This window comes from Mesoplodon bidens (genome assembly GCF_964165515.1).
Source record: "Mesoplodon bidens genome assembly, chromosome: 13".
Classification (NCBI taxonomy): Eukaryota; Metazoa; Chordata; class Mammalia; order Artiodactyla; family Ziphiidae; genus Mesoplodon; species Mesoplodon bidens.
In genome coordinates, this window is record NC_138169.1 from 58,890,294 (window position 1) to 58,916,449 (window position 26,156).

At 34.5% G+C, this 26,156-nt stretch overlaps 1 protein-coding gene across 1 annotated transcript in view; it reads right to left on the reverse strand.

Moving 5' to 3' along the window:
- RIT2 (Ras like without CAAX 2) overlaps nucleotides 1-26,156 on the reverse strand; it is a gene marked incomplete at both ends in the record, with an annotated part of 304,767 nt that overhangs the window by 221,465 nt on the left and 57,146 nt on the right. The window contains 2 exon segments of the mRNA XM_081252142.1: nucleotides 12,459-12,623; nucleotides 12,627-12,650. Of these exon segments, the coding sequence (XP_081108268.1) occupies nucleotides 12,459-12,623; nucleotides 12,627-12,650 (189 nt within the window).

Consider the following 26,156-nt stretch of genomic DNA (forward strand, 5'->3'; position numbering starts at 1 on the left):
ATGTCAGAGTTTGGGTTGGTCAGGATACCTAGGAAAACACATGGAAAGCTGAAATCTTGGATAGAATAATATAAAATTTAAAACTTTACTTCAGTATTTATTTCCTTTTGTGCAGCTGTTTTAAATGATTGGCTTGAAAAATCATAAGAGATCTATTCTGAGCAATTTTGTAACCTTGGGTTTCATTTCAAGGAACTAGCAATATTCTACATACAGCGTTTTTCCCCCTCTTTTCCCTAAGAAGAAGCAAGCTCATTTCTATAAGCTTTCACTGACTTATCAATTTGATAAATGTAGTCAATGATCCATGAAAAACAAACAATACAGTATAATATTTAAATAAGGAAGGGAAGCAAGAAGTTATGTTAATTCAAACTGAGCAGATACAATCTCTACTCCAACGAAACAAAAAACTGACAAATAAAAATCCATTTAGTGGGAGTTGCACAGTATATACAGAGCAATTTAGATTTTTATAACACATTGATTTAATCTATAATATTTTTTCACTGTTTTTATATAAGCACTAATTAATTTTATTTTAAAAAATATTTTTATATTTTAAATATGTGTGTGCACATGTAAGGGTGTTTGTTTATTTACTTTTTTTTTCTTCTAGGTCTCAAATATTTTGTTCAAGACCTTTGAACTATTTGTAGTATCTAGGCTTTCTTACAGGACCTAAAGGATAAAATTACCGTTTATGTCCATTCATCTATATTCTAGCCCAGTGATTCCCTAACTTTAGCATGGTTCAGAACCACCCAGAGAATTTGTTAAAATAGATTGTTGTGCCTATCCCCAGGTTTTCTGGTTTAGTAGGACTATGCTGGGACTTGATAATTTGTTTTTAACAAAGTTTCCAGGTGATACTGATTCTTCTGGTTTGTGCACCACACTTTGAGAATTACAGGTCTCATCCATAGTGAGTTTGTTTGTACATGGAAAAATTAGCTTAACTTTTCTGGAATGCTCAATATTTTTTTGGCTTGCTCGTATATCTTCAGATTATGCAGGTTTACTTAATTAATGAACTAAAGGAAGAAAACAATGATTTATACAGAGATCTATTTTTCAGAATTCAGTTACTTCAAAATTGTTACTGTATGTTTCACAGCTGAAAATTAGAAAAAATAATTACAAAATTGATTTTGCAAAATCCATGCGTTGATATCTCTGCACTGGTCATCACAAAGTTCCCTGAGCCTTAAGTCAGGATTAATTATTTCTTTTCACCAAATTCTTATACTTTTGGTTTGCTAGTTTATAACTTGCAAAATAACAGATCAGAACATGATAATAACCAAAGACTATTGCAACAATTCAGGTGAGGGATGAGGATGGTAGTACCTAATATTTATTGAGTTCCTAATTTGTGCCAAACACTATCTATGCTAGATAATCTACTGACATAATCTCATCTACCCCACCTCATAACCTATGAAATAGGTATTAATATCTCCATTTTATAGAAGCAGACACTGAGACACATTTTAGAGTACATGATATTTATTAGGGATCAACACTCATGAAAGGAAGGAGAAGGAAACTGGATTAGGAAGAGGGAAAGGTTGACCCTCAAGGCAAGACTGACAAAGTTCTTGCCAAACCAGTGAAGGGATCTGGAGCAAGATTTGCTTTTCCCAGTGACCCACATTGGGCTGCAATGACTGGACATTTATGCCCACACCACACTGGAAATGAGTTTCCCCCAGGAAGGCTATGACCTCAGGTAAGGAGACTTTGTGTAGCTGAGGCTGATCCTGAAGTATTTGATGGCTGGAAGATGTCTACTGATTATAACGCCTACCTTTGTGCTATTCAGGAAGTACTTCTTTGAAGGGGAATCTGGGTGTCCATCTTGTGTCTACCACTGATTTTTCCAAGAACACAGCAGTGTCTCAGTAAAGACTGAAACTCAAGGACTATTTATACAATATATTTTTTTACTTTCTAAAATATATTTACCAAATATATTTCTTAACCTTGTCTTAGGAGTCCATGATGGACACACACTGTATAATGTGATAATACAATGATGACCTCAGGTGCCACTGAAGGATGTAGTATAGCTCATCCATACATGGAAGGTCTCCAAATCTCTACTGTAGTTTGTCACCTGTCATCCTGTCTGTGTGCTTCATGAGTATGGAATCTGTGAATAGTTAGTGTTACTCTTTTCACTAAAGTTACCATCATTCCTCATCCTGATGGCTAAATCTCTTAACTGGTCTCCCTGTTTCCATTCTTGCCCCACCCCAATACCTAGCCTGAAAATGAAAAATGTATTCATGCTACAGCTCTGCTCAAATGACTTAAATAATTTCCCTTCACATGTATGTAGGACATTTAGGTTGCTTCCTTGCCCTGGCTATTGTAAATAGTGCTGCCATGAACAATGGTGTGCATGTGTTTTTTTGAATTACAGTTTTCTCTGGGTATATGCCCAATAGTGGAAGTGTTGGGTCATATGGTAGCTCTATTTTTAGTTTTCTAAGGAACCTCCATACTGTTTTCCATACTCTCTGTATCAATTTACATTCCCACCAACAGTGTATGAGGGTTCCCTTTTCTCCACACCTTCTCTAGCATTTATTGTTTGAAGATTTTTTGATGATGGTCATTCTGACTAGTGTGAGGTGATACCTTATTGTAGTTTTGATTTGCATTTCTCTAATAATTAATGATGCTCAGCATCTTTTCATGTGTTTGTTTGCCATCTGTATGTCTTCTTTGGAGAAATGTCTATTTAGGTCTTCTGCCCATTTTTTGATTGTGTTGTTTTTGTTTTTGTTTTGTTTTGTTTTGTTGTGTTTTTTTTTGATATTGCACTGTATGAGTTGCTTGTATATTTTGGAGATTAATCCTTTGTCAGTTGCTTCATTTACAAATATTTTCTACCATTCTGTGGGTTGTCTTTTCATCTTATTTATGGTTTCCTTTGTTGTGCAAGAGATTTTAAGTTTTACTCATTTCTTTACTATACTCTGAAGCTGCCACCACTCTGGAAAGATAAGTAGGTGCTTGATATAACTCTAAATAGAAGGTATTTTTCTTAGTACAAAAATCCCTGATTCCCACAGCCTTCATATGCCCCTCTCAATAAAGTAATAGAACTACTTTCATTAGATAGCTCACTGATTAATAAACAAAGAGTATTTCAGGATCCCAAGCAGCATTCAGGCTGTGGAAAGCAGAGTTTCAAGACCTCAAGCTGAGTATTAAGCTGCAATTAGACTGGCAGCCCTGAAGGATTTGTCTCGGTCTATCTTCAGGATAAAACAGTTTGTTACTGATGTAAGACTTTTCTAATCCAGTTCCCAAATCTCTGAAATTCATTCCATTCATAGCACCATTTTTACTTTGCACAGTTGGTTAGGATTTTCCAGAAAGAAACAAACAAAAAAACAAAACAGGAATTATCTCCTTTTACTCTCCAGTATGACAGTTGAAGATATTGTAAATATGGACAAAGCCAGTGGAAGCTGAGAGACTTAATGTCTGGGAATTTTAAAAAGGCTTTAGAGTAGTCTAGATGGAATCTGGACAAATTTGTTCAACTGATTAGAAAATACTATCTTTGAGTAGTTTTGAAACTCATTTTCTTTCTTTTATTTTCCCTCACACTCTTCCCCCAAATTCTGGCTATTACTCATTTGTCCAGGTACTGGAGCTCCTCACTCCACATCCAAAGAGTTATCATTCTGATCCTTTGTGATCCATCTTGCCAATGAAATACAATTGATTATGTTCCATTCTCTGAGAAGTATGCTAAGGTCCAGAAGCTGATATTTAAAAAAAAATCATGAAAATAATAATGGCTTACAGGCCAACAGTCTAACATAGTGATATTTCAAATGAGAACACAGTGGATATTGTCTCTCAACTCTAACTAGCTGTGTGACCTTGAGCAAGTTACTGAAAGTATTTTATGTTATTATTATTTTTTTTTTTTTGCAGTATGCGGGCCTCTCACTGTTGTGGCCTCTCCCATTGTGGAGCACAGGCTCCGGATGTGCAGGCTCAGTGACCATGGCTCACGGGCCCAACCGCTCCACGGCATGTGGGATCTTCCCGGACCGGGACACAAACCCGTGTCTCCTGCATCGGCAGGTGGACTCTCAACCACCGCGCCACCAGAGAAGCCCTACTGAAAGTATTAAAGCTCAGTGGACTCATAGGTAAATAGGTATCATAAAAGAGCCTACTCATGAGCTTCTGGTAAGGAATAAATACAATGATGTGTGTTAAGTGCCTGGCACAGAGCCTTGCAAATAGTAAATGCATCATCAGCATCATCAGTGTCAGAATGAATATTGTTCACAGATAAAATACTAGACTTTAAATACAATATTTTAGCTCAAAGAGATGAATGATAATTTTAAAAAATCAGGCACTAAAACTTGTTTATTTTTCTTGGAAGAAAGGGACTTGTGGTTCACCAAAATGCATTAAGAATGCAGACACCTATACTAAACAAACGTGATAAGAAACAGCTTTCATCAGCAGCCTTCTTTCCTTTCAATACCTTTCAGTGTAGGCAGGAGGAAGAAGAGCTGCCAAATGAGAATCCTACTTCTCTGCCTCTCAGCACTGAACAAAACATCAGCATGATTTCCTTCCATACCTTTGAGAGTTTAACAGTATTACTCTTGAAATCTTCACAAAACTCCTTTGAGTTATAGATGACTCAGGTGTCAACATTTTTGTTTTTGCTTTTGCTTTAGATGAAAAAAACAAAACCAAAAAAACCAAAACAAACAAAAATGAAACAGTGACCTAACTTTAAATATTGATGTAATAAAAGGATTACATATGATCTGGGTTTTAGTCTTAATTTTGTCACTAACAACAATAATTTACCTCAATTTCTATCAATATATTCACTTCTCAAATATCCTCATCCATCAAATGCTTGCCTTACAACTACACAGGGCAGTTATATGATTAAAATAAAGTGTGAATTGAAAGCATTTTGAAAAGAAAATAAAAAACATGGTACAATTACAGGAATAATTATTTCCATCACAAACACCCAACCAGAAGCCAAATTTGCATATCAACACTTCATTATTTGAGAGGTTGGTACATGAGCAGTTTTTAAAAGATAGTAATTTGAGTTTTCATGTTTTTGGCACTTTCTGTGACTATCTTGCTTTTATCTAAAAGGAAAAGTTTGTCAAATCCACTAAATTACTCAGCTTAATGTATTTTTTGTTATTTCTTTCAGTGGCATTTATAATGCTTGTGATTCACATCGCTGCTAATGTGAAATTACTCAGGCAAAGATAGGGGTCTTGTTGAATATTCCTTTGTGAGATGCAGAGGACCACTTTTGAGCAGAAAGCAGAAGCAGGGACAGGAGGGTGAGAGGAAAGCACATGTCCGCCAGCATTGGAGTCATGGAGAGCAATCATTCTAGAGATAATCTGATTAACTTCTATCTGAAGAAGTTTCCCTAATATTCTCAAATTCACTAGCTTTCTCAGAGTTACTTACAGTTCTCTTGACTGGCATCCAAATAAATGTTTATGTTTTCTAGGAATTCTGAGAAGTGAAACAAGGGTGGTCATGTGATCACTGACGGTCACACACATCTCAGGATGCTCTCTTATGCCACTTTCCAGAAGTCCTAAAAAAACTACACTGTCCCCACTTTTCAGAGGAGTATCTGAAGGGTTTACCACTAGATCTATACCTCTCTTCTTCCTCTCTGTCAAGTATCTGAGAATAGATTCATATTTAGCTGCTGAGATAAACTTGAATTCCTAACCCATAATAATGTAACCATATCTAATTAAACATGGTAGAAAGGGGAAAAAAAAGCAAGGCAGCAGAACAGGTGCAGAGGAAAATAAATGGTATAACTCCTGAAAAATAGTTAGCTGCCACTTTAAGATGCTTTAATTTTAAGTGAAATATACAAAAATGCATTGCACTAAATCATAGGGATATGTTTCTGTGTTAAGCATAAATTTATAAACATTGGCTTTTATATGAGATCATTTCACTTTAAGAAAACTTAAAATGCATTAGATACGAAAGTTAAAATGTATAAAACACTTAACATAGAAGAAAACTATTTGTTTTAGTGAAGATTCTTACTTTAGCAAAAGGTTTTATTAACAGGGTAGTTTGAGCAGTCTAAAATAAGTCATTAGCTGGAATAACATAAATTATTAAAATCCAGTCAAATTTAAGGTCAGTGCAAATAAAGATGTAGCATCTCAAATTATAAACTACTTGATTTAGAGAACTTGATTTAGAAAAATTTGATTTGTATGCAACATCTCAGTAATGCAACTTTGTACAAATAACAGCGATGGAATTTTGAGATGATTTGCCTTATCCCTGAATTAGGTTTTTGTCTTTTAGTCTCGTAAGGAGTATAAGGACAACTTAAGTATTGTTACATTGCAGAGATCTCAGAGACAAGGTAATCATAGTTTGTCCATCTGATAGTCTGATCAGATGAGAATAAACTATAATGAACTACATGAAATCTAATAATGGATCACAGTTTAAACCAAGCATGGTTTCTGGATTATCAATTTTGTTTGTTTGGAGAAATTGTGAGACTGTGAGGATCACAGTGATGCAGCAGAGGAGATTGAAGCAGATTGATGGTATATAGGAGTCATTTCTTATTCAACTTGAGAAACAGTTGTTCTGATTCTGGAAAGTAGGAAGGGTCCTATTTGATTATCCATTGCTGCATGAAAAATCACTCCTAACCATGGTGTTTTAAATAATTCAATTTTATTTGTCCATGATTCCGTGTGTCAGAAATCTAGACACGCCTCAGCTGGGAGATTTTAATGACCCTTATGGATTGACTAGGATATCTTATGAGATTGCAGTCAAATGGCAGCTGGTACTAGAACATGCAGAATGGCTTTGCCCACCGGTGTGGTGCCTTGGCAGGGACAGATGTGAGGCTGGATGTTGCTTTGTCCTCATGGCTCTCTCCAATATTTAGATTGGTCCTCATTACATAGTGTCTGGACCTCAAGAACAAGAATTTCAAGTGGCAAAGGCAGAACCTGAATAACTTTGTTTTTTTTATTTTTTTTCAATATTCACAGCTTACACTCGATTTACAGTTATTACAAAATATTGGCTATATTCCCCATGTTGTTCAATGCATTCTTGAAGCTTACCTTACACAGAATAGCTTGTAGCTCCTGCTGCCCCAATAGTTCCCCTCCCTTCTCACCCCACTGGTAACCAGAACTTTGTTTGCTATATCTGTGAGTCTGCTTTTTTGCTGTATTCATGAGTTTTTTGTATTTTTAGATTCCATATATAAGTGATATAGTATTTCTCTTTCTCTGTCATCACTTGTCATAATGTCCTCCAGGTTCATCAATGTTGCTGCAAATGGCACAATTTTGTTCTTTTCTATGGCTAAGTAGTATTCCATTGTGTATATATATATATACCACATCTTCTTTATCCATTCATCTGTTGATGAACAACTTAGGTTGCTTCCATATCTTGGCAATTGTAAATAATGCTGCTATGAACATTGGGGTGCATGTATCTTTTCAAATTAGTATTCTTTTTTTTTTTTTGGATAGATACACAGAAGTGGAATTGCTGGCTCATATGCTAGTTCTATTTTCAGTTTTCTGAGAAACCTCCATACTATTTTCTACAGTGCCTGCACCAACTTACATTCCCAAAAACAGTGCACGAGGATTCCCTTTCCTCCAAAATCTTGCCAACATTTGTTATTTGTGGTCTTTTTGATGATAGTCATTCTGGTAGGTGTGAGGTCATATGTCATTGTGGTTTAGATTTGTATTTTCCCAATGATTAGTGATGTCAAGCATCTTTTCATATGCCTGTTAATCATCAGCATTTTCTCTTTTGAAAAATGTCTATTCAGTTCTTCTGTCCATTCTTTAAACAAGTTGCTGGGTTTTTTTGATATTGAGTTGTATGAGCTGTTTATATATGTTGGATATTAATCCCTTATAATTCATAACATTTGCAAATTTTTTCTCTCATTCATAGGTTGTTGTTTTTTCATTTTGTTGATAGTTTCCTTTTCTGTGGGAAAGAGGTTAAGTTTAATTAGGTCCCATTTGTTTATCTTTGCTTTTATTTCCTTTACTTTAGAAGAAAGATCAAAAAAATATTGCTTTGATTTATGTCAGAGTGTTCTGCATATGTTTTGTTCTAGTAGTTTTATATGTTCAGTCTTAATTTGAGTTTTTAATCCATTTTGAGTTTATTTTTGTATGCATTAGATAAACTTCTAATTTAATTCTTTTACATGTAGCTGTCCAGTTTTCCCAACACCATTTACTGAAGAGACTGTTCTTTTTCAACTATATATTCTTGCCTCCTTTGTCATAGATTGACCATAAGTGCATGGGTTTATTTCTGGGCTGTCTAACCTGTTCCATTGATTTTATCTATGTGTCTGTTTTTGTGTCAGTACCATACTGTTTTAATTACTGTGTATTTGTAGCATAGTCTGAGGTCAGGGAGTGTAATTCCTTCAGCTCTGTTCTCCTTTCTCAAGATGTTTTGGCTATTTGGGGCTTTGGGTTTCCATACAAATTATAAAATTATTATTTCTGATTCCATGAAGAATATCTTTGGTATTTTGATAGGGATTGCCTCGAATCTGTAGATTGCCACGGTAATACAGTTATTTTAACCATATTGATTTTTTGAGCCAAGAACACATTATATCTTTCCATCTGTTGTGTCATCTTCAATTTCTTTCAGTGGTATCAGTGTATTACAGTTTTTTTGAGTATAGGTGTTTTGCCTCCTTAGGTGGGTTTTTTTCCTAGGTACTTTATTCTTTTTGATGTGATGGTAAATGGGATTGTTTCCTTAATTTCTCTTTCTGTTAGTTTGTTGTTACAATACAGAAATGCAACCAGTTTCTGTATATTAATTTTGTATCCTGCAAATTTACTGAATTCATTGATGAGCTCTAGTATTTTTCTAGTGGCCTCTTTAGGATTTTCTATATATAGTATCATGTCATCTGCCAACAGTGCCAGTATTACTTATTTCTTTCCAATTTGGATTATTTTGTTTTTCTTTTTCTTCTCTGATTGCTGTGGGTAGAACTTCCAATACTATGTTGAGTAAAAGTAGTCAGAGTGGACATCCTTGTCTTGTTCCTGATCTTAGAGGTAAAGCTTTCAGCTTTTCACCATTGAGTATGATGTTAGCTGTGAATTTGTCATATATAACCTTTATTATGTTGAGGTAGATTCCCTCTATGCCCACTGTCTGGAGAGTATTCATCATAAATGGATGTTGAATTTTATCAAAAGCTTTTTCTGCATCTATTGAAGTGATTACATGGTTTTCATTCTTCAAGTTTTTTAATGTGGTGTATCATACTGATTGATTTGTGGATATTGGAAAATTCCTAGGATAAATCCCACTTGATCATGGTGTATGATCCTTTTAATGTATTGCTGGACTCAGTTTGTTAGTATTTTGTTGAGGATTTTTGCATCTAGTTTCATCAGTGATATTGGCCTGTAATTTTCTTTTTTTGTGTGATGTCTTTGTCTGGTTTTGGTATCAGAGTTATGCTGACTTCATAGAATGAATTTGGAAGTGTTCCTTCCTCTTCAGTTTTTTGGAAGAGTTTGAGTAGGTGTTAAGTCTTTTCAAAATATTTGGTAGAATTCACCTGTGAAGCCAAAACTAATCCATTTACATTTAAGGTCTGGAACTTTTGTTGGTTGGGAGTTTTAAAATTACTGATTCAATTTCATACTGGTAATTGGTCTGCTCATATTTTCCATTTCTTCCTCTTTCAGTCTTGGGAGATTGCACATTTCTAAGAATTTGTCCATTTCTTCTGGATTGTCCATTATATTGGTATGTAGTAATTCAGAGTAGTCTTTTATGATCTTTTGTATTTCTGTGGTATCTGTTGTAACTGTCCCTTTTTCATTTCTGATGTTATTGTTTTGGGCCCTCTCCTTTTTTTCTTGATGAGTCTGGCTAAATTTTGTTTATCTTCTCAAAGAACCAGCTCTTAGTTCCATTGATCTTTTCTGTTGCTTTTTCAGTCTCTATTTTATTTATTTCTCCTCCGTTCTTTATGATTTCTTTCTTTCTACTAATAATGGGTTTGTTTGTTCTTTTTTCTCTAGTTGCTTTAGGTGTAAAATTCGGTTGTTTACTTGATATTTTCTTGTTTTCTGAGGTAAGCTTGTATTGCTAACTACTTCCCTCTTGGTGTAGTGTTTTTGCTGCATTCAATAGGTTTTGGTTGTTGTGCTTACCTTTTTATTTCTCTCTAAGTATTTTTTTTATTTCCTCTTTGATTTCTTCAATGATTAATTGGTTGTTTAGTAGCATATTGTTTAGCCTCTATGAGTTTGTGTTTTTTGCAGTTTTTTCCTTGCAGTTGATTTCTACTCTTATAACACTCTGGTTAAAAAAAAAAGATTCTTGATATGATTTCAATTTTCTTAAAATATCAAGGCTTTTTCTGTGGCCCAGCATGTGGTCTATCAGGGAGAATGTTCCACGTGTACATGAGAAGAATGTGTATTCTGCTGCTTTTGGGTGGAATGCTCTATAAATATCAATTAAGTCTATTTGGTCTAATGTGTCATTTAAAGCCTGTGTTTCATTATTCATTTTCTGTATGGATGATCTGTCCATTGATAAAAGTGGAGTGTTAATGTCTCCCACTATTACTGTGTTATTGTGAATTTCCCCTTTTATGTCTCTTAACATTTGCCTTGTATACTGAGGTGCCCCTATGTTGGGTGAATATATATTTACAATTGTTATGTCTTCTGCTTGGATTGATCCTTTGATCACTATGTAGCATTTCTCTTTGTCTTGTAACAGTCTTCATTTTAAGATCTACTGTTTTTTTTTTCTGATATAAGTACTGTTACTCTGGCTTTTTAAAATTTCTATTTGCATGTAATATCTTTTTCCATCCCCTCATTTTCAATTTGAATGTGTCTCTAGATTTGAAGTCAGTGTCTTGTGGACAACATATATACGGGTCTTGTTTTTATAACCATTCATGCAATCTCTGCCTTTTGGATGGGGCATCTAATCCATTTACATTTAAGGTAATTATCAATATGTATGTTCTTATTGCCATTTTGTTAATTGTTTTGGATTTGTTTTGTAGGCCTTTTTCCCCCTTTCTTAGTTTGTCCCCTTCTCTTGTGATTTGATGACTATTTTTAGTGTTGTGTTGGATTCTTTTTATTTTTTGTGTGTATATCTATTATAGATTTTTGGTTTGCAGTTACTATGAGATTTTTGTATAGCAGTCTATATATACACATAATTAAGTTACTGATGTCTTACTTTTAAATGCATTTTAAAAACCCTCTATTTGTACTCTCCTCCCCTATGATTACTGTTCTTGATATTATATTTATATCTAATTGTTTTGTTTAGCCCTTAACCGTGGAAATAGATTATTTTAATACTTTTGTCTTTAAACCTCCCTACTAGCTTTGTGTGTGGATGAGTTCCTACCTTTATTGCTTGTTTGCCTTTACTGATGAGATTTTTTCATTTCATAACATTCTTGTTTTTCACTGTGGACTTTTCTTTTTAACCTAAAGAAGTTTCTTTAACATTTGATGTAAAGCTGTCTTGGTGGTGCTGAATACTTTTAGCTTTTGCTTGTCTGTAAAGCTTTTGATTACTCATGAAATCTGAATGGAATCTTTGCTGGGTAGGGTATTCTTGGTTGTAGGTTTTTCCCTTGCATCACTTTAAATATGTCATGACACGCCCTTCTGGCCTGCAGAGTTTCTGCCGAGAAAAGAGCCAATAGTCTTATGGGAACTCCCTTGAATGCTATTTGTTGCTTTTCCTGTGCTGCTTTTGATATTCTCTCTTTATCTTTAATTTTTGTCATTTTGATTATAATGAGTGTGTGTTCCTCTTTAGGTTAATACTGTATGGGACTCTGCATTTCCTGGACTTGGGTGACTGTTTCCTTTCCCAGGTTAAGGAAGTTTTCAGCTTCTAAGTCTTCAAAGATTTTCTCAGGCTTTTTCTCTCTCTCTTCTCCATCTGGGACCCCAGTAATGTGAATATTATTGCACTTGATATTGTCCCAGAGATCTCGTAAACTGTTCTCACTTAACTCTTAAGGCTCAGCCTCAAAAGTTATAGAGCATCAGTTCTACTACACTCTGCTGCTCAAAACAAATCATAGGGCCAGCCCAGATCCAAGAGGATGGGAGAAACAGACTCTGCCTCTTGTTGGGGGAGTGATTAGGACACTTAAAAGTAGTATGTGGAATAAGGTATATTGTGGTGACTAACAAAATCTATCACAGTTCTTCAAAGACTTCTTAGAAAACTTGTGTGCAATATTTATTTCTCATAATTCTCAATATAAACCTCAGAAAGCAGCCATACTTGATACTATGTATTCTCAGAGGAAAAGACAGACACTAACAGGTAAAATTTACACTCACTTGATGAAAGTCTGTCAGATCAATTTTGTTATCCACCAGGACCAGGAGGATATCATAAGTGTGGCTGACCTGAAAAATGAGCTCTTTAAACTTGGCAGCCTCCTGGAATGACTGATGGCCAGTGACAGAGTACCAGATGGTGAATCCCTCACCACCTGACATGTACTATTCCCACATGTCTGTGAATTCTGCCTGCAGGAAAAGAGTAAAATTATTATGTAATTTAAAACAATGAAGTGAACACATAACAATAGCAACATAAAAGGTCAAAAGTAGATAAATTAGGAGACTAAGTAGTTTGGGTAGAAATTTTCTAAAAGTATATTTATAGGCTTTGCAGATAGAAGAGCCATGTGAGGTCTAAACAAACCATTATGAAATCCGAATGTTTTAAACTGCTCAAAGTGTTGATCTTTAATCACAGAAGATTTGATTTAAGAGATATTAGGGGAGATATGTTACAAAGCAAATTTACTCATGAACTCTTGGTGATTATTTATAGATTATATACTTCTAATGACCTAATTTTAGGAAAAGAAATCTAAATTTGTACACTCCAAACATTAAAACCTAGAGGAACTAACTAAATTTCTCCTGAAAAATATGAAAACAAACTAGAGTTTTACTTTATCCTTGTGAATGGAGGAAGTTATTAACATAAATACTCCCTAACCCAGAGATATATTGGGGTATTCTTAGATATGTCTCCCTAAGAGGCATAAACAGAGATATATTAATTGCTGAGTCACGGGTCCATTTCTACATTCTGTTGACTCTTCCATCCTCTCTTTGTAGAGGAGGACAGTAACTCCCTCCCCAATGTGCCAATATCCCAATCTGGGAGACATTGCTGTATCAGTTTTTATGTTGCATCCCACCTAAACTAAATTGGTTGGCAACTGAAAATTCAATATTTGGCTTGACTTGTGATATGAAACACTTATTTTACTCTGAAATATCTGTTTTCATTCACTATTACTCTGAACCTCTTGCTAAAAACACAAAGGTTAATTAGACACTTGCAATGGGAAATATAAAACTTAGACTCTAGCTGTGGAACAAGCCATACTAAAAAATACAAAAACAACACAGGACCATATTGTGAAACAAACAAACAAACAAAAAACAAAACCTGATCAGAGTAAATGTCAAAATAAATGTCAATTTGATTTAACATGGTTTGACATTTAAAGGATGACAGCATTTACATAGATCCAGAAATTCTGGAAAACTGAGGTGCTTACAAGTCCAGAGAAAGTAATAAAGTTAATAAGGTCCTGAGTTAGTTGGTGAATCTCTTAAAGATTTTTCAGTCAGTATGACAAATGCAAACAGTATCACTGAATTCAGACAATCATTTCAAAGCTGTAAGAATGAGCCAAGAGAGAAAAGAAAACTTATCCAAGGGTAGATAGCCAGCTAATGTAGAGCTGGTTTGAATAATTAATATTCTCTGACCCTCACTATTTCAATTTATTAAATACTAAATTTTACTTTAACTCAATCGTAAATTTTACCATGTGAGTGAAGCAAACTAACATGGGAGAAAAAAATCCTACTGGACCCAGTTTCTTCATCTCCAAAACAAAGTTAGATTATAAAATGTCTGAGGTCCCTCATACTTCTGACATTCTTTGAGTTTGAAAATGCTATGCCTCAATCAGAATCCTACAGTTGACATAGATCGACTAGAGAAGCATGGATTGAAATAGCTAACTGATATTTCCCAAACTTTTAATTACTTTTTCATATAGAAATGATAGAATCATCATAGAAATATATCAAATCTTGCAAAAAATATAAATAGATTTGTTGAATCAGTTGTATATGGTTTAAGTCATAATAAAAGTGCAAACTGAACTGGAAAAGACATATTTTACAATTTACTGTTCAGTCAGCCTAATTGTCAATTATTATTTTAAACATTAAACTTATTTTTAATCATCTAGTGTTTATTGAAAAATAATAAATGCACATTGCAAAATGTTTAAATGGTACAAGTATATAAAATTAATTTAGTTTTCTTTCCACCTCAAACTTCTAGTTTTTTTTTCCCAAATGCATGAGTTAATTTTTTCTTTATCCTTACAGAAACAGTCTATGTATACACAGCCAGAGACATACATTTCACCTTTATACACCTCTTTATACTAAAATAGGAACATAATATACCTAATTTTTACTTTAAATCTTAATTAAGCCTTAAGAACCTTAATATACCTTGAATATAATATATTTAATATAACTTGGAATTGTTCCATTTAAGCATACACAAGTATTGATTATTATTTTCCCTGGTTGCATAATAATTCCTTTTATGCATATACTATATTTTATTTAAATAGTTGTCAATGAACAGGCATCTAGATATCCTCCTTTTATTCCTAATACAAACAATGCAACAGTGCATATTTTTAGCCATCCACATTTCACAAATTTATGTATACCTGGGAAGTAGTACTGCTAGATCAAAGAGAATATATATATTTACTTTTGAGAAATACTGCCAATTTCACCACTAAAGATATTGTACCAATAACACCAGCATTGTACAAAAGTGCCTGTTTCCCTTAATTCTTACCAATACCATTTACCATCAAAGTTTTCTGTCTTTTATAGATTTTAGGGTTAAAATAGTATCTTGTTTCTTTAATCTGTATTTATTTATGAGCTATATTGAACATCTTTTATGTTTATTGTCCATTTACAAATTCTCTTCTAGATATGGATTCAATTTTGTTGTAAGAAACAAAATATTTTTTGATTTTGAATTTGGATTTTTTTTAAATTTAGCCTGGAGAAGTTTCTTTATATGTGAAACAAAAGAAAAGAACAGTAAATTTGATTATTTCAACAATACCTACACCATAGACATAAGACTAAAATTTTTTAAAGATCCCAACAACCTGTTAGGAAGACAGGTAAAGTACATAAAGGTGAAATTCACAAAGAATAACACTGGATGAATGGATGAGTGAATATCCAATAATGCTGGTTAACCAAACTCAAAGTCACATATATGTCATTTTAAAAATAGATACAGTAGGCCTCACATCTGACCTGAATTGTAGTCTCCAGGTATAAGGTTCTAGCATCACAGTGTTTTACCAAGCTCCTTGGCTGATTTTGCTTTGCACATGCATGTAAGGGTACAAATCTTTGCATTTATGTTCAAAAGTTGTCTATATAATCTGAAAGCACAGAATCTGGAAGACATAGTATACAGCTTCTAGGTCTATTACTCACTTAGGGTGTATCTTCTAACAAATTAACCCCTCAGCACCTCAATGTCCTGTTTGTCAAAGAGAAATTAGGACACACACTTAACCTGTCTTACAAAGCTGTAGAAAATATCAAATGAGCAAAGAGAAGTGAAAATGTTTTGATAAATTTTTAAAATACAAATTAAGCCTATTATCTCTGGTACAAATCCTGCAGAATGCGACATTTCCCTGAAGGCACAGAAATCCTCTTTGAGCTGCAGTAAATATGTGTGAGAGCATTTCTTAAATAAGCTCAATCAGAAAATTATTAAGCTTTTTTCTCCAAATAGGAGAATCTTGCCACCAATAAAACAGGTATAATTAAGTTATCCCAAAGAATACAGAGGATGCTTCCTCTTAGATGACCTTATCCATACCAATTCTTTCATAGTATATATATGTGTGTGTGTTACTGAAAGATGCACTGGAGGTTGGTGGAGCCCAGAGAATTGAGCAGATCTGCAGCTATGTATCAACTTAATAACATAAAATACGGAAATCACTTTTCAAGGAAAAATGCTATGTTCAACATGCTGCTTCCATCTTCATTCATCCATGAATTAAAGATCCCTGTGCTTTGTGTTCTGTGTATCTTGAATATGAACATCTCCATTTGCATCCTGCTATAAATAAAAGTTCTTGGTTAATTATTCAGGGACATTATGAGATTCTATTTGTTATCCGTAAGTAACAAAATATATATGGAATGGGCGCACAGTAAAATGCTGTAAACATAAACGTTTCCAATATCTTCCAAGCAATTCTGAGTACAATGCTGCAGCTTAATCAGTTCCCTTTTATATGCTTTCTTATAATGAAATTTATAATGAAATAGTGTAAAAATTCTCTTAATTCTGAAAATAAAGAAATAAGTTTTCTTTCTTTTTTTTTTTTTTTTTTGCGGTATGCGGGCCTCTCACTGCTGTGGCCTCTCCCGTTGCGGAGCACAGGCTCCGGACGCGCAGGCACAGCGGCCATGGCTCACGGGCCCAGCCGCTCCGCGGCATATGGGATCCTCCCAGACCGGGGCACGAACCCGTATCCCCTGCATCGGCAGGCGGACTCTCAACCACTGCGCCACCAGGGAGGCCCAAAAAATAAGTTTTGATTAGTCTCCTATCCCAGTTTCTTGATTATCAGAGTAAGAATTTTGAGCAGGTATTTGGAAACTTAGGGACAGAACCAGCTCTCCATTGCATTCAACTAGTGGTATTACATCGTATGAATGGGCTAGCACAATAGCCAGACCAGCCTTTCAACTGTTTCCTGGTACAACACACATAACATTGTCTATACTGGTTACTACACTCACTACAACCACATCTCTGCACCAAATTTATCTTCTTAGTATGAAAGAAGCAAATCAACACACAAAATAGTAGCCAGGAGCACATATTAGGGGAACTCACAAGAGAATGTATCTGGGCAGGTTTCCCAGGGGAAGGGAGAGTGACAATTCTGTTCAAATAGTAAGTCATTACTGAAGTTTCCTGAGCCCTGTGGGGGACAAAAGACTGGGCATTGGTTGGATGTGCAAGGTGGAGATGAAGTGTGGGGTTAGAGAGAAAGTGCAGGACATGTGATGTGGGACTGGATATATACTTAAGATGGGAAATTATGTTACAGAAAGAGACATGAGTATAGCTCATGTAAAGGGGTGACATGTTCCTGTTGTTGAGCGAGGTCAGGTTATTTACCCATGACAACAAGATTTTGGACTTGATGTGACAGTAAACCAAGAACTCAAGAGAAAGGAGGAAAGCAACATGCAGCCCAGTTTATTGCCAGGATTGGTCTGGCAATAGTAGGAGTAATGGAGAGAAGAGAGGTTGAAGGCAGGGAGAAATTCTTGAAGGCTTTTGCAGTAACCCTGATTTTTCCATAGGAGAAGAAATAGAAGGTGAAATACTTAAATGAAAGGTCATGATACAAAGTATTGGGGAGAAGAGAAATATGAAGAAAAACTTGATGCTCACTAGTTTGGGTGTAAGAGAGACAGGAAGTGGGAAAATGCTATTGATGGTTCAATCAATGATACTAGGCAATAGGTTGGGTTTTTGCACATGCCCTACCTCTGTGGTCTATGTTATCATCTCCCACTTTGGATATTTAAAAAAATCAAAATATAGATATACTAAATAGTATGGTGAAATTCTTAGAATTGCCTTATTTCAAGGTGTATTCCTGTAGGTTTTATCAATTAGATAAAATCTACAGGAATTGGTAGATAATTTTTCAATTATCCAGTAGTTAGAAAATCAGATACACATCATGCCACACTGCCTAGCCAAGAAAGGAAAAATTAAACAAAATATGTCTCCAGATTTTGTAGCTCTGGAGCCTGGCAAACAACAACAGAAGTAATAACAGAAAGAAGTTAATTAAGAAAGTGAGTAACTTAAGGGCCATTTTGTCTCATATATGTTTGCACTAAAAGGAGTTATCCATAGGTAACTGGAAATATGGTATATATGAAAGAATAAAATCTAAAAGGGGTAGGTATGAAAGCTGCAATCAGAGGTGGGGCAAGTATTTTGGACTGACCAATAGGGACAGGAATTAGGGTGTAAAGTTGACTAGTCTGGATCAGTTTTGGGAAAGAGTATTGGTTTGCCACTTTTTTTTTTCCTTGAGATGTGGAGCTTTGTACCACTGCAAGTATATGTATCTATTTTAAAGATTTTATGAAAATGGTTTTTAACAGCTCTCTTCTAGTTGTATTCCCTCTTGCCAAACATGCTCAGTACTTAACAACTTCCAGATTTTGGCACTTATAATTCTTTCTTTCTATTGTAATTCATGTGCTTTGCTCTCATTCCCATCAGTAGGTTCTAAACTACCTGAGATAAGGCCTGTTCAGCCTTGTATACTCCAAAGCACTAGGGATGGTACCTGGATCAGAGCCCAGTAGATAATTATATTATCATTTGGTTAATTACTTAGCTTAAGCTAAATGTTTAAAGTAATGTTACCATTTCCTTGATGATATACACTTTATGGAGAGTGAAGTTTGAAGGCTGGAGAATTGAAACAAAAGGAAAAGGAGATCAAATCTCTACAATAAATGGATAAAGCTTTTATATTGTTATTTACTCATTCCTGCACATGTAAGGCCAGGCCTCATTTAACTTTTATGTAACCATATATATCACTAAAATTTGCATCAATTAGAGAAAAATCTAATGTTCTCTACCTTCAATTATTTGTCTTTTTCTAAGAAGAAATGAAGTCTGAATCTTATTGTCTTTGGATGCATCAAATTTCTTTCCCAGTGAAGTCTGTTTGCCTTTTTCCCCATCTGTTTGACATGTACTTCCTCAGAGCCTTAAAGTTTCATGACAGTCTCTGGTAATAGAAATCCACCAAAAAATATTGTCACAGCTGGCTTCCTGTTTATCCTGGAGGTCACTCATATTGGGAGCTACTTTCCTTCTGATAAAACCTACAAGAATGCATCATGAAAGAAGCAACTTAACTGTGTTGTTTAAAAACTTTTAACAAGGTTGATACAGAGGGAACATGTCTCAACATAATGTGTCATACATGATAAGCCCACAGCTAACATTGTGCTCAATGGTGTAAAGCTGAAAACATTTCCTCTAAGTTCAGGAACAACACAAGGATACTGTCCCCCCAGTTTTTGTAAACATAGTATTGGCTCTCCTAACTACAGGATTTAGACAAGAAAAAGAAAGAAAAGCAAAGTAAATTGGAATGGAACAAGTATAACTGTCACTGTTTGGGTATGACATGATACTATACATAGAAAATCCTATAGATGCCACTAAAAATCTACTAGAAATCATCAATGATTTTAGGAAAATTGTAGAATAAAAAATTAGTATACAGAAATCTGTTGTGTTTCTGTAGATAACAACAAACTATAAGAAATAGAAATTAAGAAATCAATCCCATTTACAACTGCATCAAAAAGAATAAAATACCTAGGAATAAATCTAACTAAGGAGGCGAAAAACCTGTACTTGCAAAGCTCTTAGACACTGATGAAAGAAATTGAAGGTGGCACAAACAGATGGAAAGATATACTATGTTCGTGGATTGGAAAAATTAATATTGTTAAAATGACCATACTACCTAAGTCAATCAACAGATTCAATGGCATCCCTATCAAAAATACCAAATGCATTTTTTTACAGAACTAGAACAAAGAATTCTAAAATTCGTATGAAAAAATAAAAGATAGCCAAAGCAAACTTGAGAAAGAAAAACAAAGCTGGAGGTATTATGCTCCCTGATTTCAAAACATACTACAGAACTACAGTAATCAAAACAGTATAGTACTGTCACAAAAACAGACACATAGATCAATGGAACAGAATAGAGAGCACATAATTGAACCCACACGTGTGTGAGCAATTAATCTATGACAAAGGAGGCAATAATATATAATGGGGAAAATATAGCCTCTTCAGTAAATGATCTTGGAGAAACTGGACAGCTACATGTAGAAGAATCAAACTGGACTATTCTTTCACACCATGCACAAAAATAAAATCAACATAGATTAAATACTTAAATAAAAGGGGACATAGGGAGTGTGCTCTTTGACATCAATCTCTGCAATATTTTTTGTGGATATGTCTCCTTGAGAAAGAGGGAAAAAAAGCAAAAGCAAACAAATGGGACTACATCAAACTAAAAAGCTTTTGCACAATGAAGGAAACTATTAACAAAAGAAAAAGGTCTCCCAATGAGTGAAAGAAGAAATTTGCAAACAACAAATCCAATAATGGTTAAAATCCAAAATACACAAAGCATTCATACAACTCAACAGCAACAACAACAACAAACCAGTTAAAAACTGGGCAGAAGATCTGAAAGGGCATTTTTACAAAGAAGACTTACAAATGGCTAACAGGTACATGAAAAGTGGCTTAACAACACTAATAAACAGGAAAATGCAAATCAAAACCACAATGAGATATCACTTCACACCTTCAGAACCCCTATTATGAAAAATACAACAAACAACAAATGTTGGCAAAGATGTGGACCAAAAGGAATCCTCATGCCCTGTTGGTGGGAATGTAAACTGGTGAAGCTACTATAGAGAACATTATTGGAGGTTCCTTTAAAAATTAAAAATAGATCCACCATGTGACTCAGCAATTCCACTTCTTGATAGTTATTCAGATAAAACAAAGACACTAATTTGAAAAGATATATTCATGCCTATGTTCATTACAGCACTATTTACAATAACCAAGATATGGAGGGAACCTATGTACCCATTGATAGATGAATGGGTAAAGAAGATGTGAGATATATATAGATATAAAACAATATTACTCAGCCATAAAAAATAATTGAAATCTTGACATTTGCCACAACATGGATAGACTTAGAGGGTATTATGCTAAGTAAAATAAGTCAGACAGAGAAAGGCATATACTGTATGATTTTACTTATATGTGAAATCTAAAAGACAAAACAAATGAATAAACATAATTAAACAGAAACAGAGTTACAGATACAGAGAAAAAACAAGTGGTTGCCAGAAGGGAAGAGGTGGAGGCTGGAAACAAAGAAGTGAGGTAGAGTAAGAGGTACAAAGTTCCAGTCACAAAATAAGTGAGTCGGGGGTGTGAAATATACAGTGTGGATAATATTTTCAATAACTATGTAATAACTTTGTATGGTGACATATCTCAACTAGACTTATCCTTTTGAAATGTATGGAAATGTTGAATCATTATTTTGTGTAACATGAAATAACATAGTGTCATAGGGCAATTATATCTCTAAAACAATCAAATAAACTCATAGAAAAAGAGATCAGATTTGTGTTTACCAGAAGTGAGGATTGGAAGAGAGGAAATTAAATGAGGGCAGTTAAAAGGTAAAAACTTCCAGTTATAAGATAAATAAATACTGGGAATGTAACATACAACATGATAAATATAATTCACATAGCTGTATGTTGTATTTGAAAGTTGTTAAGTGAGTAAATTCTAAGAGTTCTCATTACAAGAAAGTTTTTTTCTATTTCTTAATTTTGTATATATATGAGATGAAGGATATTTACTAAACTCGTGATAATCATTTCATGATGTATGTATGTCAAATCATTATGCTGTACACCTTAAACTTACACAGTACTGTATATCAATTATATCTCAGTAAAAGTAGAAGAAAAATTAAAAGAAATAAAAAAGAAAAATGGCACTGACTCTGAAGAGCTTGTGTAAATCAGGTCACTAAAGGAGAAGGGCAGCTTCCCACACAATGTAAAAGAGATTGGAAGACTGAATTTTCTGACCCAGCTGCATTTCAATTCCTTATGAGAAAATGATGTCTTTACAATTTTTCTGGGACCTGATTTCTTATCTGCTGAGTAAAAGGGTCACAGCTGATAATCACTAAATTCTCTACTATGTGGAAAAAGTGTAAGTGTGGGGCACAGTGGTGAAAGGAGACAATTTATATGATCAAGCCATGAGACATGTGACCCCATTAGAATATAGAGTGAATATTCAGGATTCATGGGACATAAATTGGGATATGTAGCATAGTATCAGATTGCATAGGGTGTTAAAATCAGACAGATGAGTATAGACTTGATGTGAATGCAAATGGGTATCCATTGGACCTTGGAGGCCAAAGAGAAGCATAAGGAATATAATGCTTAAGAAAGCTTAGTTAGGTAAATAAATGAATGATGGATATATTGGAAGAGACAAGCTGGGATTAGGGCAACCACTCAGGAAGCTGTATCTAAGCTGGAGCATAATATATACCAGTACTTTATAAGTCAGGAACACTCTAATTTCTGTCTGGTTGTTGGTAAAGAAAAAACAGAGCTGGATAATAAAGTGATAAAAACAGATTTTATTAAGGATTGTTGTAACAAGGGAGAAAGGACCTCCGTATAGAACCAGGCTCAATTTCAAATATAGCATGGACAATTGGGAATTTATAGCCAATGTGCAGGGTGGGGATTGGTGGCTGGAAAATAACAGTAAATCGAAAGAGTGGTGGGGGGGATTCTGGTTAAACCTACCTAGAAGCATTCTTACTGAAGGGAGACCAGGGTGATCAGACATCACCTGGGGGTAGTGGAGGTTGAGGACCCTGATTATATATTAAGGGTGATGAGGTAGGAGGGTGGAGAGTTCAAGCTAAACCAATGTAGCAGGATTCTTGATAAAACTGGACTATGAAAAGACAGAAACCAAAGTCAGAAAGTTGAGAAGTATTTGAAAGGTTCAGGGAACCTGGATAGAATTTAATGAAGGAAAGAACTTTTGTCACTATAATTCTGAAATTATGGAGGACGAACCATTATCTTCTATGGGCATCAGTTATTTGTGTTGTGAGGCAGTGCTGGCTACTCAATACAACTGAAAATTTTTTGGATTTTCTGGAGACAAATTATTCTAAGTATTACAAAGCAAGATGATTTGGTTTTTACTTGGGGGGGAAACCAAATAGTAATTTATTTTTTTTCCATTTGTCCAATAGAAATATGAATTACTCTGTGTGATAATGAGGTTTTTTTTTACTGTATTTCATATATATCATATATCATTTTTCTTTATTTATAGTAGTATCCTATCACGTGCTCTAAATAAATTAGCGAATACAATTTTCACTTTTGTCAAAAGCTGTTTTTGCCTCTTTTGAGATGATCATATTACAGTAAGTCCCCTACATATGAACCTGCAAGTTGTGAACTTTCAAAGCTGTGAATGTGAGTTCCATCAACATCAGGTGTGAGTGAAATTGCAGCTTGCCCTCCGTCTCCTATTGCTGATGATCCTTCTGCTCTACCATCTCCCACCTCTTCTCCCTCCTCCAGTCAGTAACTCTCTTGTCTATTCACCCAATGCCAGCTCCTGTATGCCAGATATTGTACTGTACTACTGTACTTTTCAAGTTACTGTACTGTAAGATTAAAAGTTTTCTTTATTTTTTGTTTGTTTTTATCTTTATTTGTGTGAAAATACTATAAAACTATTACAGTACAGTACTATATAGTCAATTGCGTTAGGTAGGTATCTAGGCTAACTTTGTTGGATTTACAAACAAACTGGACTTATGAATGTACTCTCAGAATGGAACTCATTCATATATAGGGCCCTTACTGTATACATATTCTTAATGAAACACTCTTGCATCCCTGGGATAAATCCCACTTGATCAGGATGCATGCTATTTTTAAAGTATTGTTAAATTCATTTGCTAACATTTTGTTGAGGATTTTCACATCTATGTTCATCAGGGATACTTGCCTATAAATTTGTGTGTGTGATGTTTGTTTGGTTTTGGTATCAGGGAAACTCTAGCCTTGTAGAATGAGTTCAAAAGCATTCCTCCCTCTGCAATTTCTGTTTTGTATTGTTTTGTTTTGTTGTAATAGTGTAAGAAGGATAGGTGTTAACTCCTCTCTAAATATTTGGTAGAATTCAGCTGTGAAGCCATCTGCTCCTGGGCTTTTGGTTTCTGTTGGGTGGGGGTGTGGGGGGAGTTGACTTATTATTGACTCAATTTCATTATTGGTAATTGGTCTTCTCATATTTTTAAATCCTCCTCGGTTCAGTCTGAAGAGATTTTACATTTCTAGAAATGTATTCATTTCCTTAAGGTTTTTATATTTTATTGGCCTATAATGATTCCTAGTAATATCTTATGGTCCTTTTCATTTCTATGGTTCCTGTTGTCACTTCTTTTTCATCTCTCATTTTATTGATTTGGACCCTCCTCTCTTTTTTTCTTGGTGAACCTTGTTAAAGATTTATCATTTTTTTATGTATTCAAAAAGTAATAGCTTAGTTTCACTAATCTTTTGTACTGTTGTTTGAAACTGTATTTCATTTATTTCTGCTCTGATATTTCTGATTTCTCTTACTCTACTAACTTTTGGTTTTGTTTGTTCTTCTTGTTCTTGTAGATATAAACTTAGGTTGGTAATTTAAGATTTTGGACAATGTGTTGTTTAAGGCCAGTGTTTCTTATTGATTTTTTGTTTGGATGATATGTCCACTTATTAAGTGGGGTGTTAAAGTACCCTAATGTTATTGTGTTACTGTCAATTTCACCCTTTATGTCTGTAATATTTGTTTTGTGTATTTAGATGTGCCTATGTTGGTTGCATATATATTTAAAACTGTTATCTCTTCTTGATTGATTGATTCCTTAATCATTATGTAATGTTCTTCTTTGTCTCCTGTTAGAGACTTTGTTTTTAAGTCTATTTTGTCTGTTTTAAGTATTACTAACACAATTTTTTTTTCATTTCCATTTGCGTGGAATACATTTTTCCATCCTCTCATTTTAAGTCTACATGTTTGTTTAGATCTGAAATGAGTCTTTTGTACGTAGCATATATTTTGGTTTTGTTTTGTGCTCATTCAATGTCTTTTTTTTTTTTTTTTCTTTTGCAGTACATGGGCCTCTCACCGTTATGGCCTCTTCCATTGCAGAGCACAGGCTCCGGACGTGCAGGCTCAGTGGCCATGGCTCACGGGCCCAGCCACTCTGCGGCATGTGGGATCTTCCTGGACCGGGGCACTAACCCGTGTCACCTGAATCGGCAGGCGGACTCTCAACCACTCTGCCACCAGGGAAGCCCTCTATGTCTTTTGATTGGAACATTAAGTCCATTTACATTTAAAGTAACTATTAATAATTATACACATGCCATTTTGTTAATTGTTTTGGGTTTTTTTGTAGGGTTTTTTTTTTGTTGTTTTTGTTGTTCCTTTCTTTTTTGCTGTCTTCCCTTGTGATTTGATGACTGCCTTTAGTGTTATGTTTGAATTCCTTTTTCTTGTTTGTTGGTGTATCTATTATTGGTTATAGTTTCTGGTTACTACTATGCTTATATATAGCAATCTTTCTCTCTCTCTATATATGATTATTTTAAATTGCTGATCTCTTAAGTTCAAATTCATTTTAACAACCCTCCCTTTATTTTTACTTCCTCCTCACCCACACTTCCTGGTCCTGGTCTTGACATCATATTTTACATCTTTTTGTTTTGCATATCCCTTAACTACTTATTACAGAAACAGATAATTATACTACTTTTGACTTAACCTTTCTATTAGCTTTATACATTGTTGATTTATTATCTTTACTGTATATTTGCCTTTACCCATCAGCTTTTTCTTCTGTAATTTTTTTTTTTTTTTGCTTAAAGAAGCCCCTTTAGCATTTTTTATAAATTTGGTTCTGTGGTGCTGAACTCTTTTAGCTTTTTCTTGTCTATAAAAATTTGATCTCTTTATCAAGTCTGAATGAAAGCCTTGCTGGGAAGAGATTATTGGTTGTAAGTTTTTTCCTCTCATCACTTTAGCTACATTGTGCCACTCTCTTCTGGCCTGCAGAGTTTCTTCTCAAAAATCAGCTGATAGCTTATTGGAGTTCCCTTGCAGGAAATGTGTTGCTTTTCCCTTGTAGCTTTTAATATTCT